The sequence below is a fragment of the Spizellomyces punctatus genome, assembly GCF_000182565.1.
Source record: "Spizellomyces punctatus DAOM BR117 chromosome Unknown supercont1.13, whole genome shotgun sequence".
In the NCBI taxonomy this organism is placed as follows: Eukaryota; Fungi; Chytridiomycota; class Chytridiomycetes; order Spizellomycetales; family Spizellomycetaceae; genus Spizellomyces; species Spizellomyces punctatus.
Genome location: NW_015971549.1, coordinates 161435 through 178339, shown reverse-complemented (window position 1 = coordinate 178339; position 16905 = coordinate 161435). Strand labels below are relative to the sequence as shown.

Below are 16905 nucleotides of genomic sequence, written 5' to 3'. Positions count from 1 at the left end.
TGGATGCCGCGATGATTCTTGATTGTTTGGGCATGAAAAAAAACGCTACATGGCAGGTCGAGGAAGGGAAATCAATTTGTACATTTTGAAAATTGCAGAGGCTTTTTTTTAGTATGATGTTGATGGTGATTGTACATAAACTTGCTTGTGGTCCTAGTCAATATATGTTCTATAAGAAAGCTTTTGTGAGTGACAAGTAACCAGCACTGTGATCGACGTTGATAAATGCTCATGCAGTCAGTGTCTTTGCTGACCGTATGAAACGTTAAAGCCGAAGACGCTGCCTGCTAATGACCAAGGAATGGTAGACTTCATTCTCGACATAATTGTGTCAAGCGTCAGCCAAGTGAGGAAAAGGTAAAAGTCGCTCATGTACACAGTTCTATTCATAAATTCATTCTATATACAGGAAAATTATACTTGTAACCTGGCCAGACGTACCCCTATTCAAAGCAAAGCGATTCTCCTAAGAGGGCTCCTACTTCTCTGCCTTTCCGCTGTGTGTGCTAAACACGGCACAGAGAGTGCTCCCGAGCCAGACAAGGCGGCAGACCTGGCGGAAGAAAGACTTTCCGCATCGGCAGCTGCAGCGTGCAGAAAAGGGTTTGATGCGGTTGTATGTGTGGAGTGCACAATGGCCGCGGCGGGTGTAGCGGGTGTTATAAACATGTTGAATTCGGGTGGGTCTGTATCGGGTATATCCACCGCGTCGACTTCAATGTCATCATCCACAGGTCCAACGGCTACCGCATCCCTAATCAGGGCAGGAATCTCCACAACAACAAGGCGTCGCCTCTTCTTTTTTTTGCCTATTGCATGGCCCCTCCAGATACTTCGTCCCCGTTCTTCACCCGTGTCTTGCGCACTCACTGCGTCACCACCAGGTTCAAACTCAATCCCTATTCGTACAATGTGAGAGATGGCCAACGTCTCCGTAGAGACATCCGGTGCTGCTTCGGTGACATCAAGCAAAAACGGTAAAGAATGTCGCTTCTGCATGATTTGGTGTTGTGAGAGCTTATACTTTATGGACGGTTTCGTGAGAGTGGATTCTTCCATGGCCGGTTTAAAAGACGGGAGGTTATCGAACGGGCAATCGTATCTGAATGATCGACGCTCAATGAGGTCGCATTCAATTGATCGCACTGATCCTACTTGTTCTGTCCCATCTTCGATACAAAGTTCGACTTTTACTTCATTTTCGTCGCGGAGAATGGGGCGTGGTAGTGTGACGCTGTAAATGAATTCCCCATCGGATGTCGGACCAGTGTATACTTCATTCTTTCGTTCGATTACAAAGGGTCGCTCATCATAGTATTGCGGAGACGACTCGGCATCACCGCGGGGATTCAACCTCGTTGGAGATGCAACACTTTCGCGACTCAACGTCCTAGTCAAAGACGCCCACGTCTGACTCCCGGATTGACTCACCTCGTCAACCGTCGTCAACGACCGCCTAGAAGACCGTCTCGAGTCCGTACTACTACTACTTCGCACCGAGTCTCGGGTAGGGCTTCTGCCACGCAATCCGAGCATTGGAATGCGGGCGGAAGGCGATACCGATCGGGTTTTGGACGAAGATCGAGCCCGCGCCGGAAAGCAGCGACGAACAATTACTTCTTGGTGACTTGTTACGGGGAAGAGGAGTTTGCGATGCAGGGTGACAATTACTTTGTAGGATACTTCGCCATACGGAACCTTGAGACTGGGTGGAACATCGGATGGAAAAGGAATCGAAAAGGAAAATTCATGACTATCAAAAAAGAAAAAAACCAAGATTTAAAAACTTACAATAAAACGAGCAAAAAAAAAAAAAAAACATCACGAACCTCCCATCTCCCAAAGTCCTCTCCCCCTCCACTCCTTCCCAAAGAACCAACTCCTCCTTGACCAACTCCTTTTCCACAAACGGATTCGCAGGATGATACTCCTTTTCAATACCAACAAGCTCTACCTCCACCCTATTGACCGTCGACGATCCCTTCACCTCCACTTGAACTCTCCCATGAATAAGCAGAGGCGGCGGATCGAGGAGCGCATCAAACTCTCTGTCAAGGACAATGTGGATTGCATCCGGGCGGGAGGCAATGTAGGATATGTCTTGTGCATCGGGGGGAAGGTTTAGGGTCGGCGTGAGAGGTGGATGGTACAGCGCGGAGTAGGTCTTATCATTGCGTGTCAACTAGCAAACACCTACTATGGGTTGCTTTGTGAACCACTGTGGATGGGTTGTTATGCAGCAGGGCGGGAGATAAAGGTTCAAGCGGAAGCTGTGTGTACTTTGGCAAAAGACCACCAGGTAAAAGGCCAAAAAGGGCCGCAAAAGGGTTTGTGTGCCAGGGTGTCAAAAGGCCAAAGCAGGGCTTTTGCGGAAAATTCCAAAAGCTGCTGGCGAAAAGCGAGCTTGGACTATGGTAAAAAACCGTTTCCTTTTCACACTCACGGATTTAGGTATGTTGCTCACCAGATGGAAATAAAATAAAAAAAAAGTAAAAAAAAAGAACACTAGTCAAGCCCAAAACACGACAAGTGTGCTCGTTATTATTTTGGGCTTTGGCCGATTTATAAAACACCCAAACCGTGACCCAATTGGAAACTCATTTTGTTTAAAAATACGTCAAAAAAACTGATGCTGGGTCTAAATAAAATAAATATGAAAATAGCACATTGGAAAAGGCAAACCGTGGCAAAAAAGTGTCAACTGTCTCTAAAGTCTAACGATTTCTGCCATCATGACCCTACGTCAATCCCTTTTGTAAACCTGAAAATGCCATGCTGTCTACGCTATTCAATTCCATTTGATGTTTTTGGGGGCAGCAACTGCACAGTCCGCGGCGTCGGACTATCCCGTAGACGACAACGACGGGAGCTTCCAGATGGCATTTTGCCATGGCCACGTTTTCGTATCCTCTATTCTTTGCTCGCCATATTTTCTTTGCAAAAGTTTCTTACTGGTTTTTTACCTGTCAAAACGATTTGCAGCCACCTATATCTGACAATGATACGGTAACGCTAAAATTGGGCATTCCATCGCCTGACCCCATATTTATGTCTCAAAGCATTCCACATCCATAATATTTGAAAATGGGGATATTCCCGACCAGCTTACTATCACTAATGAGTCCCGCCATGTCGGATACTATTCTTTTGAGCCGGATAGGCTGAGGTATATCTTGATATCCAAATTCGTCCTTGAACCGACATTTGCAATATCAAAGAGAATACCAGCTGATGTCGTTCAAATTTGCATAGGACGAATCTGATATTCCTAGTCTGCTCGGTGGACCATATATTGTGAAATCAAGAGATCCACCATCATCTGTGAAGATTAATTCCAGGGAATTCATAGTTGAGTGTAATGAATGCTTGATACAATACAACTGCACAGCAACGAGAAATGTGCATCATGCTATACAACAGCTATTTACAAACCGTGCTGGATTTCTGAGAGTCCGACATAGGACAGGGATTTAGCAACCCCGATACACTCCGTTTTACAGTTGCGCCAATGAGTCCTCCGTTCAATTGTTCATCAGATAACAGTCTTTGACCGCCTCCCAATCGTCCATCCAGAAGCAAATCCACCAAAATAATCAAATATCATTCCAAACTCCACTAACAGCCACACCTCCAGGCCGTCCTGCTCCCGCTTATTCCACGCATTCTTCAACAGCACAATGTTGTTCTCATCATTTTCCACTATGTACCATTGCAAGCATGCAACTGTCTCATGCATGGTATCCATGCTGAAGTCAAAGATGCGCGGTGATCGGACAAACGGAATGTAAGGAAGAGCCATGCGGTATAACTCATGAGGGTCATAGACATAGAGAAGGAGCTCCAAGAGGTAGTATCGATCAATGTACGGATTTTGAAAAGGGTTAGCGTTGTTGCATACTTCTCGGGTACATTGTGATCGATTTACAAGCAGCCTAAAATGTGGGATGAGTACATATTCCGCCGGGCATATATAGTTCCTTTTTTTGCACAAACCTGAAAATCGACTGCTGAAGATCATCACCCTCCGGCTTGTTCATCACCGCTCCCGTCCTCGCGTGCAAAGCTGTCGCCATGCTTTGCATCATCCGTCGTCGAAAGGTGCGATGGTACAGGATTTGTTGAAACAGCTTGCAAGCCGATGCTAGTTTCAGATATTCAGATCCCGCTGCATGAACGATTAGATCTTCGCCGATCAGGTCCACCAGTATGTAATGGAGGAGGTTGTATGGGAGTGATAGAATATGTGGCATGTCGTTATGCGGCATCTGAGCATTGGGTGAAATGCGATCTTTCAATTTTGGGCTGGTCGTCGGCAAAGGTACGATAGGCATCTTGCGTACCAGGATATACGGGAAGACGGCAAATGAGAGCACTCACCAGCGATAGCTTGGACAGCTCGCGGCGCAGTTGTGCTTTGAGCTTCCTATCCCAGCAGCTAAAAACTAACAGTGAGATTGGAAGCTGTTTAACCCGGCTGGATATGTGGGCACAGGAAGCTTTATAGCCTACCACGAAAGGATAAACAAATGCCCATAACTACAGTGTATTAAATTCTATCAAATATGAACTCTGGGTACCCCATTCCTTCGTATCCAGATTGATGTTTTGCGTGAGATTAGAAAAATGGCATCAGTCCTTGCCATTATTAATAACACCGTCCGACATAGTCTCATCATGCCACCAGTCCACTGACAATTTTCCCTAGTGGTGAAGACCCTGACAATCCGGCATTGCTACCCGCAGTGTTTTCAACTTGGCCTACAATGCCTTCAGCCCCAGTCGCAAATACGCTCTCAACAAAGCGCTCAAATGTCCATTTGGCCACTTTATGGCGTTCCGCAATCGTTTTTATATCCTCTCGCCTCGCTACAAATGCATGTCGATTGAGTGGAATGCCCACCACGTGCTTGTTCTGCTTTTGCATCGGATCGCCAATGGCAAGTGCGGCTCGGTATGCATTCAGAGCCGTCTGGCGAACGAGGGGACCCAAGACTTTCTTGTTAACGACCATTTGGTTGTGCAGCGGGCCAAAGGATGGAACTTTGGCGTCCCGTAGCACTTCGACTGAGAAGAGTCCATCCGTTCGGGGAGTGATGATGATTTGCGCATTTCCGAAATCGCCTCCAATTGTTCCCCGCCGATATTCACGGTGGTGTTCGTTCCATACAATGTGGACATGGTCATTCCCAATGTGACGTTTCTACCATAGAACCAAAAAAACATATCAGGAAATGAAAGTCAAACAGCTTTTGGACTCAATACATCTTACCTTCTTTAACTGCTTCGGGTCATTAGGGTCTGTAGGCATCTTGGTCACATCGTGAAAAAGCATTTCCAATGTTGAGGTACAATAGTACGTCGCAATACTTCCGTTTGCAAGACTTCGTTCCAAGCCCCCCAAAAACCCTGGGTGCGTAGCCAAATCAATCTAGTAGGTGAGAACGATTGTCAGTCCTGTACAAGCCATGCAAGATGTAAGCCTTCTCGACGTACCTCCCAACCTAGACTAGATACAAACTCCTCGTACTCCACACTCCCGTGCTCGTTCCTGAAAATGCTTTGTTCATCCTCTTGTCCAGGAGCAACATAAATAATGGCAAGTTTGATAGTTTCTCGCCTGTATGGTTAGGTTAGTTGCAGGCTACCGGAAAGGCATATCAAGCCAGCTTACCCATGCTTGCGATCCAGGACTTTGATGTCTCGATACAACGCCGGAGTTTTCCCGAGCATATGAAAGGATCCAAACTTTAGCCCATCAAAGTCAACATGTCCCAAATGGCTCAGTAACAGCCGTGCACGCTGATACGGAGTTGCAGTGTGTGGGTGCGGGCCAGGTTTCACACGAATGTAGCTCTTGGTCGGTTCAACGGATTCAGACAGGATTGATTCTCGCTGTGAGTGCTGTGATAAGGGTCGCTGAGAGGTTTGCACATGTGGAACGGTTGCTCGACGACGTGGAGGATTGGAGCTTTCGGTGGTCATGTCGACAGGTGGTGGGTGTGGTTCGATACGTCGCGCTTCTCCGTTTGTAACATGTATTCGCTGAACTGTTTCTCCCAGAGAATCATTGACAAAGAATTCGGCACATTGGCGTTCAGCATCAATTTGACGCTGCAGCTGCTTGCCCATCTCGCCAACGGCATCGCGAGCGGGGGCGTGCAGTTCTGGTGGAACATTTAGGGGAGTGCTATCCCGTAGAAGACAGTCTGGATGAGCCGTTCCAATACTTTAGGTAAGATAGATTAGCATCGGTGGGGCATCCGGAATCGCTTAACATTCGGACTTACTACTGAAGCAATTCATCCAACATGTCCGCAGTCTCAACTCCTGTGTTTTCTTTCCACTCAGGCATGGTTCCCTGTTCTCGTACATATGTGACGGGATCACTACGGTTCATCAAGTATCAGTCTCCGAAGTGATTAAACTCCACATAATCCAACAAATCTTACGGCACAAATCTTCTGACATTCTCCTCGAAACTGATGTCGTCAGCAAGTTTGAGTGCTGATACAATTCCTTGATACTGACATGGATCTGCATCAAATCGGGCTGGAGCATCATCCATGGATTCGTCAGAGAGATGAAGAGAAGTTTGCTGTTCTGTTCTTAGTCTCATTTTCTGCAAGTCTTCGTAAAACAGATATGTATCCCAAGAATATCGACCAGTCATATCGCGAATTATGAGACGAGCTCGGGAGTCTGCGCATGATTCCAAATGTCATGATCAATATACGCGGCCACGCAATTCCCATCCTACACTTAAACACACTGGATGCTTACCCAGTGGGGTACGCCCCGGCATATCGATCACCGTGATCAGAGTGGTCTTGTTGTAAGTGAAGTACAGATACCGCTCGCCATCCTTCCCAGGATCTTCAGTCAGAGCTGGGTCAATTAGCTGACTGTGCCGATGTCCACCAGTGAGGTCCTGTTAGACATAGCAGGGACGAAATCTGACATCTGGCCTGCATCGTACCTTCCAAGCATGGCTGCACCGCAAGGCTGTGCAAAATTGTTTACATGGTGTATGATATGGGTCAAGACATTCTCAGCGGTCTCCTGTAGAGCCAGAACATTAGCGTATTTCCAGCAAGTAACTGGGCATCTGACGAACCATGATCAAGTTGCTATCACCATCCTGATCATCAAAGCTAGATTTTGCCGTAGGCTGGTTCAGCCCGTTAGTGGTAGCGCTCACTTCGGCTCGATCGGTCGCGGTAGGCTTCCCGTCCGATATCATCATTGACCGACGATCACGCGGGAAGGAAGAGCTTCCCTCTCGTGTACCCATAGCAGTATTTACGAGGAATGGTGCAGCCTCGTGGATGCTCATACGTGGTTTGCGGACTGATGACTGTATGGAGCGATCGGATTCAGACTTTGAACAATCATGGAGTTAATTTTGTGAACTGCGGTGCATTAGGTTGAATAAGGAGTCCACATACCCCCGATCCAACGCTTCCATGGCCTCCATCAGAGGCACTTAGAGCATTCTCGATGACCTCAAACACCATATGCGCTACTTTTGGAACGGCCCACAGGTCTGGTGGGAGAATCATAACCCACTCAAGGAGGCAGTACAAGAGCCGGGATACAAGATACCCTGTATCAATGCTGTCAGTCCAACAGTATAACCGCATGAAAACCATACTAAAGACTTACCGCGAACTTGTTTGCTTGTAAGGCCATGTTGGAACAACATCTGCTCAGTCAATGCACCCACAATTTTTTCAACCACACCTTGAAGAATAGGCTAGGAGCAAACATATTCGAGTTCAAATTCGCCAGATATCCAGCAGGTTCTTTGTGTTCTCTTTGACGTACCTTATCAAGATAATTAACCAGCTTATAATTGTGAGCAAACAGTGTCAGCGCATCAGCAGCGGCATGCACGACTTTCAAGTTTGTTACTGTCAGATGATCGAGCAGCGTATTTATGCAATCATCGACTACTTCTTTAACCGGTCTAAAAAACAAAGGTTTGAGCAAGCATATGAAGGATGATACATGTCCATTTCACTACCTTTGACACCCAATCATTTCTTCAAATGCAAGGACGCTTATACTCCACATTAAGAGCGCCAAAGTCTCCGGATTTTTCTCATGACGAGAAGGTGATCTCTCCTCTGTTATCAAGGCCAGCAATATGTCTTTGATTGTTAATTTTAATTCCAAGAATGACATGGTCGGAGGGTCAGCAGTTTGCATATGGCCGAGGATGGGTATCGCCAGCTCCGGTGATGGCATTTGTGTCTGCGGTGATGAAACAGTTGGGAACAGGTATCCCCCACCGTCTGGAGAGTGAGCTACAGAGGGGCGAAATTGAGGCGATACTGGCATCGTGCTTGTAACTACTCGATTAGCTGCAGCGAGGGCTGCAGGAGATGGAGGTAATAAAACTGGACGTGGTGATGTTGTCGACGGTGATGCTTTGTTGGCTGCCCGCGCGGCAGCAGCAGCAGCGGCTGCTATGGCAGCGGGAGATGGGGTTGGAGGTCGTGGTGGAGCTCCGAGCTGGTTGGTACTGATGGGTCTGGGAGGTGTGACTTCTCGACGACTCAACACGGATTGGGGTCGAGAGCTTTCAATATGCCCACTATAATCCGATCCAATGTACATTCCGTCTTTGCTAGACTGTCGGGACGGTTGCAAGGTAGGAACTGTCTGAGAGGTCGACGACATGCGTCGTAGTTGCATGTCTTCTTGCCTTCCGTAATGGTTTGAAACGGGAATCAGTGAAGAAAGAATGACAATCGCGTCCTGCCGAATTGACTCTGGGATATTCTGTGCATCGGCCTTTTGACCTCCATCAACGAACTGCAGATACACTCACTTTAGTATACATGTACTCAAGGATATAAAGATGGATTATTTACCAGGTTCCGAATACATTTCATGAATGGCTGGATGAGGATATAACTGCCCGGTAGGCCGAGGGCGAAGAGTTTCCGGCAATTTGCTAATATGGCGTATACAACTTTCCTATCATCAGACGCAAAACCCTATGAACAGCCACGCAAGTATGAGATGGCATCTGACATAGAGTGCGTCTCTCCACTTGGGTGTGCCCACTTACCTTTGCCAGGAGCCGGAAGAAGTGTGAAAAGTAATCCTCTGGGAATGGTTGATCGTGCCTACGACACATCATCTTACATATGCTCTCGTATGCAATGGCTCTCCCTTCTGCGTACTCGCTACAGACAGAGACAGGTCAGAACTTCCCTAAGTTGACCACCAGAAAAACCGCAACTCAACTCACTCTCCCAAATCCGCAGCTTTGAAGAACCATGTTGCGAATTGGAACAGAGGCGGCATGAGTATGACATCTCCTTCGTAGGGTTGACTCATTCGTATCTTGCCAACATAAACACAACTATTTGAGAAAATAGGGTGCACCGCAAAGAAAGAGAAGAATGAACTTACCTTTTCCAATGTATCCCATACAGCCATGAGACAAGCAATAGCTAATGCGTGATTTGATGCCACCTAACAATAGAAAGTGCAACGTGTTATCAATATTCAATAAGGTCCATCCTGTTTGGGGGAATTCACCCTGTGTGCTCAGATACCCACTTGAATCTCATTAACATCACCCAACACACAGACAACATTCTTCCATGCAAACAGAGCCGTTTCCGCATCCCAGAACGGAAGATGAGATAAATCTTCAAATTCCGGTGTTGGCGAGCTTCGCTGTATGCTAAGTATTGGAATGCGGCTGGGACTTGTAGCAAAAACATCCAATTAGCGGTTTTGCACTGACAGAGGCAAGTTTTGGGATGCTTACTTGTCAGCAGCTTCCAAGTGAACAGATATGCCGGTCTTCTTGTCATTCTTTGGCTGGTGAAGTTGACCGTTACATATACTGAATCTACGCACAAAAATAGGAAATCTATAACTCACTGGAACCACACCAGTCTCATTCTTCCTCCCAAGTGATCCGTCCGTGACTTCATCGCTTGTTCCAACACTGCCGGTTTTGGTGTCCCCTTCTTTGCTCCTCCCCGCCATTGACCCAATTGCCCATGCTTTCTCCGCAGGTCGCGGTTCTGGCGAACTGACACCGCTTCTAGATGCACCACCCAAATCTGACTCACTCTTGGCACCGTGAAGAGTGTTGGATGTATCTGATCTGGTTCTGATTTGGGTGCTCGTAATCTTTGGAGGACCTCCTGTGGAGTAAATGGATTGAGATCGATCGCGGGTCCGGGTCGGTCCCGATGATGTAGATGACGTCGGAACAGTTTTGCTATGGGGTGTCACGGTGGTTGCACTTGTTGCACTGGTGGGCGTAGGTGCAACTGACGGTTGTCGGGACAAATCGGTGTTGGAACCGACGTCCAGGTCGATGGAGTATACGTGGTGTGATAGAATCCGAGTCAGTTTCATTGTAGTTTTCTAATAGAGCTGAACTTTGAGTGCATGAACGAGGATAAAGTACATATAACCACACTGACCTCCCATTGTACAATGCACTCTCTCCAACGAGTACAAGTCTTGATAACTTTTCTCAGTGTTCGCCATATCTCATCTTCCCGTAGGCCGATTCGCACCCACGTGCAGAACACAGTCTCCAGAAGTATATCGGCGATTTCGGCAGCCCTTGTAGAATTGTGAACCACCGCGCAAGGATCGGTTTGGCAAAGGACTTGCGAGGTAATATCCAACAGAGTTGAAGTCAGGGTGTGCCACGTTGCGCGAGATGGTGAAAGGTGGGTGGTGTCAAGTGTCAAGAAACGGTACAAAGAGAGCACTTCGTTAAAAATCGACATCTAAGCCATTGAACGGTGAGAGAGAGCATAAAAAACCATATCAGGAGATGCATTTCCGTACTTGGGAATCAATGTATTCCACACTATCCGGTTTCTCCAAGAACGCCAATCGTAAAGTTCGGATGTACCGCCTCAGGAATACATTCGGGTCGACACCATCATCATCAGCCAGCTTCTCATCTGAACCTGTGACCGATTGCCTCGCTGCTGGAAATCGGAGAAACGGCGGTCGTTCATCGTTCTTTCAAGTAGGGCAAAACTGAGTTGTCTTGTTTGATTAAATATGGTAGAACTGTTAAAGTCACTTACAGGCAGATTACACCAAATCCTTATGACTCCTATTGCACCACGAGTTACATCGCTCCATACATAGGGCAATAGCATCGCCTGTCGAAGCCACTCGTGCACCATGTCATGATTCGAGCTATCGGTTCCAAGAAGTAAAGTTCGCAAAGGGGAAGATGAAGACGAAGGATCGGCAACGTGTCGTATGAGAAAGTTAATGAGACAGTGCAGTAATTGGGGAGGGCAAGTCGCGAATCCTTCAATAATCAGAACTGATGGTTATATATCATGATAATGCTCTCAAACGATCAGCAACGATATACCTTCTCCATCTTCAACTTCCATCCCAACTTTTCGCGAAACTCGAGGGAACAGCAGTCTCAAGTAATACTTTTTAAATATTTCCCACAAGAACTCCAATTTTGTTGATACCACCGCATCGTCCGTGCTGTCCTCAGGACGCCCCGTTGATGACGGCTCATTCCCATATCGACCTCCAGAGGATCTTGTATCACTTATAGCATTTGTGATACTTTGTCTAATATCGCCAAAAGAGGGTGTTCGTGATGATAGTGAAGAAATAGTTCGAGATGCTGGTGCTGGCTGAATTGGAACCGTAGGATCAGATCCTCCTGCAGCTACCACAAGACTATGTAGAATCTCTTCAAAAAGGTCGACACAGTCGTAAGATGTGAAGGGAGTATTGCTCGGCAACAAGGATGTCTTGTCAATGGCTGTTTCAGTTATTAAATGGAGTAAACAAGATGACACTTACACCAAACGTGAAACCTTTGCAAACACTTACAGCTATTCCCAGAACCCACACCAGACGAGCCAGTCATAAAAGTATGTACTCGTCTCTCCCACTCGATGGGAGTCTGACCCAAGCGGCCCTTCCCTTCGCCCTTCCACTCACCAGGAGCCCCTCGCCCACTATTTATTCCATCATCAACGGATATTAACCATCCCGTCTCTTCATCTTCGCAGTCTCCTTTCGCCAGCTCAATAGGATTTGGTAAGGGAAATGCATCGAATACAGCCAGTGGCATAGCATTCGCAAACAGAGGCATAATTTCGCTTGATTCACTAGTCTGACAGCCAAGATACATCAGAAGGAGACGAAATCCCTCTATACGCAGTTTTGGGTGATTCGTCGTTGCCAACAGCGTATGAAGTACTCCAACTATACAAATGCATTTGTGAAAAAAGTAGTCAGAAAGTCGTACTGACCGACATCACCTACCAATGCTTCGCCGTTGCCATCCTGATCGCATCTTCTCGGGAAGGTACGCAAATATCTTTCTCAATATTTGCAAAATTCGCATTAGGTCGTTGACTTCCTTGCTCGTAACTGGCAAGGGTTTCTCTGGCTTCTCTCGTGCTGGTAATATGGTGTGTTAATATATCACTTCCAATCAGGTACTACCCAGGGGATAATCGATTAATCAACTACTTACATTTGATTTTGTCGACTTGATGAGAAAAGCAGTCGTACATGACTGTGTAGACGGGATAGTCATGTTCCTGAAAGAATTTACATTGATCTTGCTCGTTTGCGTTGTCTATGCGGTGAGAAGGATTAGATTTCTGGTGCGTAGGATTGAGCTCTTCGAATGATGCGATCCGATCCGATAGGGGAGTAGCCCCAAGACCTCTGCCAATTTGCCAGACTTCATAATCCAATACATAAAATACTTTGTACTACGGACCTAAAAAATTCCACAAAGAACTTAATCTCTGCTTCGCCTTCAACTTTTCATCCAAAAAGGGCTTGGCTCTCTTCAAGAGCTTCTCCATCCTTTTCTCGTCGCTCATGGTTGGCTATAAACTCCGGCTGATGATATTATGACAGCTCAACAACGTTGTTGAAAGGACGATATATACGGCTGCCTCCGGGGGGAGGTGTAAATGCTATCGAATTGGCCCGGCAATTGCGCACAAATGACAGTAGAATGGGTCCGTAAGGTTTTCGCCGGTTCTTACGACGCTTATGCTACTATCATTCTCTTCTCAGCGGACATTGGAAAATATGATATTACTTGACATTACAATACGCAGAGAGATGCCATTGGGGATCTTGACAAAGTGAACTTTGACACTCTAGGTCCGAAGCTTCGCGTAATACGGCACGTGACAAAACACGGTCGGTCGGCTTGCAAGTTTCCAATCCAGCATTATCCTTGTATTATCAAAACGTTGGGGCCACGCAAGCTGCCAGATGCATATTAAAATCAATAATTATGCATACTCAGGCTTCAATGGGAAACAAAAGTAAAGATAAAAGAACACAGAACATCCATTACGCACGGCAAACAGAACATGTATATGGGGCAACTGTCACTTCCAACATCAAATCTCCATGGTATCCTCTTCTGTGATTGCTCCAACCCCAATTGTCCTCGCTTCCGTTCCAACTCAACCTAAAGCCACACTATTTCCGCCACACAACATGAGAATTCTTTGCTCGACAACAAAATCTATATATGGGGGGCAACAGATTCAAGGAGGACGTGTCAACATTTCCCTCGCCAACCTTCTCGAAATCATGTCACTAAAGTAATCCACTATTTGAGATAAAGGGAACATCGCCATGGAATCAACTACAAGATGATGCATTTCTTTTTGTCCTTGCTCTTCTTGTCCTACAAGTTCCATTCTTAGACGCACGCACCACTAAAACAACCTTCCCAAACAAAGACATACCTTGTCTGGCATACTCCGATTGATTTGGCGCACCAAGTCAAAGAACACTTCGTCAACGTTAATCTTTTTCCTTGCACTTGTTTCGAGGAAAGTGCAGCCTCCCCATTGTGAGGCTAGAGAGCTCCCTTGGTCTCGTGAAACAACTCTGTCGTCTTCCAAATCGCACTTGTTGCCAACAAGCACCATAGGCACCTGAAAGACACGACAGAAGAAATTAGCAAGACTGTCCGTTTGAACCGAGCCGCCTCCACAAGTGTACAAGAAGGGTGGCATTTGTCTATGACGGATGGGAAGCGGACCCCTACCTTTTCAGTATCCTTCACTCGAAGGATCTGCTCTCGCAACTCCACGAGATCACTAAAGGTTGCTTGAGATGTTATACTGTATACGAGGATGAATCCTTGACCGTTCTTCATGTAAAGATCACGCATGGCAGTGAATTGCTCTGTATAGCACGTCAAGTCAGGTCAGGGCAACCACGATTTCAGTACCGGCCAACGACATACCAGTTCCGGCTGTATCCAAAATTTCGAGCATGCATTGCTGTCCATCTACTTCCACTTGCTTCCGGTAAGAGTCTTCAATCGTAGGATCATATTTTTCCACGAAGATGGACTGTACGAATTGCACTGTCTTTTGTGACAAGAAAGAGGATAGTTGAGAGGTCAGCGCAGATCGCCAAGTGAACAGCAGCGCTCTTTCACTCTTTAGTCCAAATTGCAGAAATTCCACGAGCAGAGAACCACCACAGTGCCGCCGGCACTGGCATTTGACAGCCTTCCCATTGACGTTCCCCGACACTCTGAGAATGGATGGACACCAGAGCATCTCTGCTATTCAACATCAATGTTCTCCAGAATACGGTTGTGTATTATCTCTTCTTCAACCCCACACTCCACTGATGGTGTCTTCCTGGCACCCTTTACTCCAAAACATCCCTGCACCGCCCGAAACGCAAAGGAAGACGTACCAGCGCCGACTTTCCAACACCACCAGACCCAAGAACGACCAATTTGTATTCTCTCATGGTTTGGTATTGAAATTACGCGAAAAAGGAGAGGTTGGGGACTGTCGACGTTGATGACGACGCGGTATGGACGGGACTATAATAACGTTCGATAGTACAGCAGTGTGCAATGGTTGCAATCTATTCGTATGCAACAAGAACTGCGGTGATGCAAGCGATTAGCCGATGCGAACCGCATGTTTTTTTCCACCACCATAGACACCCCAATGTCACGCCTCACAGAGTTGCGCGGATGCCGTACCTACTGTGCACTCTTAATAACAATCTCCCACGAGCGTCTCTCCAATAGGTTGGTCACTGCACGAGAACGGATGTTGCTGCTACGTACGAACAGCAAATAATATGGGTTTTACGCGGTAATGTTCGGCTGGCCCGAGCGAGCAAAAAGCAGACTTTGGAAAAATAAAGGTGACAAGAGGAGGAGGGGGGGGGGGGGGGGAGTAAGCAAGGCGGACTTTTGCGGCCACTATGTATCCAGATATCCGGTAACGTGGCGGTGGCTAGAGACTTCTAGAAGTGTGGCTAGTGGAGCTACTGGAAGGCACATGTGAAATGTGTTTTGGTTTGATTTAACCAGCAGGCAGGTGGGCCATTCAAATAGAGTGTGTATCCCACAAAAGAATGATTTTAATTTGCAAACCTTGTAAGTTGAATGATCCTCCAATATCTACAAGGCATATTTCTGTTGACCTCTGCGCTGTTGTCTTGGAAGAGTATCTGGAAGACGATCGATGAGCGATGACCATAACATTACGTAACACGTTGGTCAGCTAAAATGATGAGCCAAATCTTGATTAACCCGAATTTAGTACACAGGAACAAATACGAATGGCACAGTCATTCTAACAGTTCATAAGCCCAAATTTGGTTTTATCAAGAGTCGGATGTGGGAGCGTGGGAAAAACCCCATAAAAGCAGGACGCGTTGGGTCTCTTCCTCGCTTCTTTTGTATCTCTTCCTCGCCTTTCTTCAACCACCATCGCCAACAATAAGAGGTAAGCTTGAGGGTTAAGCTTACTTTGGGAAGGGTTCAAGTGGACGTTTATCGACCCCTCCGTGTGTGTTGGGACTGATGGCTATTCAAGAGAGCGGCATTCATGTTGGTGCACATGTTCGTAAAATCTGGTCAGTGTGACGTTGTGCCTGGTCCGCACATCCTCTCGCACTGGACAGCTGTGACCTCGACACGGAGGGACTGCGTACCAGTTCTGAACAGGCTGGCGGGGCGTACCTCTGCCGTAACACCCGTGCGGGTTAATCTGTATCACTAGGTCGCCTGGTCTCTGCGGTTTTGACCAAGCAGCAGGGTACATAGCAGCAGGCGTTCTTTTGATGCATTGATCCCAAAGTGCATGGCAATGCTTTGAGCTTGATCTGGCCTTTCGGCTGTGTCTTGCTGACAAGGGCCGCAGAAATCAGATCGGATATATGGCGTTCAGTTTGGATGCGGGCGTTCAGATGGCCACTGTTCGTAAAGCTCGGCACTTTGTGTCGACCCGTATCAGTGAATGAAAAACCTGTATGAAAGCACCGACGCCAGTCCATGGGGACGTTTCCCGCTGAGACGTCTTTGTGCGGCTGGGTCGCTAGCCCTCACAGCCCATATATCGACGCAGTGTCCACTTGAACTATGATAAGGCTATGTGAGATTGAATCAATAGTAACACCTCCTTCTGTACTCTAGTGGTGTGATTTCAATGATAAAGGGCGTCCGCAAGTTGCAGATTACGGGATTTACGCGTCGATTTCACTCACACGTACATTATATGTACTCGCTCATGACTGCATATGGGACTGGAGGGTGTCGTCTGAATGCACGCCATGATGCACGCTATGATGCACCCGTAAGAGTGATTTGGTATCAGTTCTCCTTTTTTTTGGGGGGGGGGGGGGTCAACTCAGGAGCGGAACCTCAAGTCGTACGGTCGGCTCCATCTCCACAACTATAGGTCATCCAGCACAACAGGAATGAAAACTAATAATAACAGTGCTGCTCTGAAGTCAAGCGGGCCTATGGCCCAATGGACAAGGCGCCTGACTACGGATCAGGAGATTCCAGGTTCGAATCCTGGTAGGCTCGTAGAGGAATTCACGCGATAACTTTTTTTCCAGTCGAAC

At 47.0% G+C, this 16905-nt stretch overlaps 4 protein-coding genes and 1 non-coding gene across 5 annotated transcripts; 1 reads left to right on the top strand and 4 right to left on the bottom strand.

Moving 5' to 3' along the window:
- Positions 1 to 363: 363 nt before the first annotated feature.
- On the bottom strand, positions 364 to 2517 carry SPPG_06787 (uncharacterized protein). Its single transcript, XM_016754986.1, has 2 exons — positions 1830 to 2517; positions 364 to 1753 (listed from the first exon to the last, which is right to left on the bottom strand). The coding sequence occupies exon 2, from the start codon at positions 1534 to 1536 to the stop codon at positions 448 to 450; it is 1089 nt and encodes a 362-aa protein (XP_016605832.1). The 5' UTR covers positions 1537 to 1753; positions 1830 to 2517; the 3' UTR covers positions 364 to 447.
- Positions 2518 to 3532: 1015 nt separating this feature from the next.
- SPPG_09408 (uncharacterized protein) lies at positions 3533 to 4331 on the bottom strand (the record flags this gene model as incomplete). Its single annotated transcript, XM_016757571.1, has 2 exons — positions 3533 to 3932; positions 3994 to 4331. 2 exons carry the CDS (start codon positions 4329 to 4331, stop codon positions 3533 to 3535), a joined length of 738 nt encoding a protein of 245 aa, XP_016605831.1.
- A 1287-nt stretch (positions 4332 to 5618) lies between these two features.
- On the bottom strand, positions 5619 to 12877 carry SPPG_06786 (uncharacterized protein). Its single transcript, XM_016754985.1, has 25 exons — positions 12767 to 12877; positions 12515 to 12619; positions 12301 to 12438; positions 11863 to 12240; positions 11381 to 11791; positions 11082 to 11314; positions 10834 to 11013; positions 10458 to 10772; positions 9904 to 10398; positions 9788 to 9840; positions 9574 to 9724; positions 9424 to 9486; positions 9260 to 9354; positions 9077 to 9194; positions 8877 to 9002; positions 8024 to 8817; positions 7825 to 7966; positions 7663 to 7753; positions 7446 to 7603; positions 7115 to 7378; positions 6977 to 7059; positions 6781 to 6902; positions 6450 to 6699; positions 6288 to 6386; positions 5619 to 6226 (listed from the first exon to the last, which is right to left on the bottom strand). The coding sequence occupies exons 1-25, from the start codon at positions 12870 to 12872 to the stop codon at positions 5668 to 5670; spliced, it is 5529 nt and encodes a 1842-aa protein (XP_016605830.1). The 5' UTR covers positions 12873 to 12877; the 3' UTR covers positions 5619 to 5667.
- A 439-nt stretch (positions 12878 to 13316) lies between these two features.
- SPPG_06785 (small GTP-binding protein domain) lies at positions 13317 to 15201 on the bottom strand. Its single transcript, XM_016754984.1, has 6 exons — positions 15029 to 15201; positions 14731 to 14927; positions 14267 to 14393; positions 14066 to 14205; positions 13761 to 13952; positions 13317 to 13699 (listed from the first exon to the last, which is right to left on the bottom strand). The coding sequence occupies exons 2-6, from the start codon at positions 14785 to 14787 to the stop codon at positions 13658 to 13660; spliced, it is 558 nt and encodes a 185-aa protein (XP_016605829.1). The 5' UTR covers positions 14788 to 14927; positions 15029 to 15201; the 3' UTR covers positions 13317 to 13657.
- A 1593-nt stretch (positions 15202 to 16794) lies between these two features.
- SPPG_10166 lies at positions 16795 to 16867 on the top strand. Its single transcript has one exon. It is a non-coding gene; the product is annotated as a tRNA-Arg (tRNA).
- Positions 16868 to 16905: the final 38 nt, after the last annotated feature.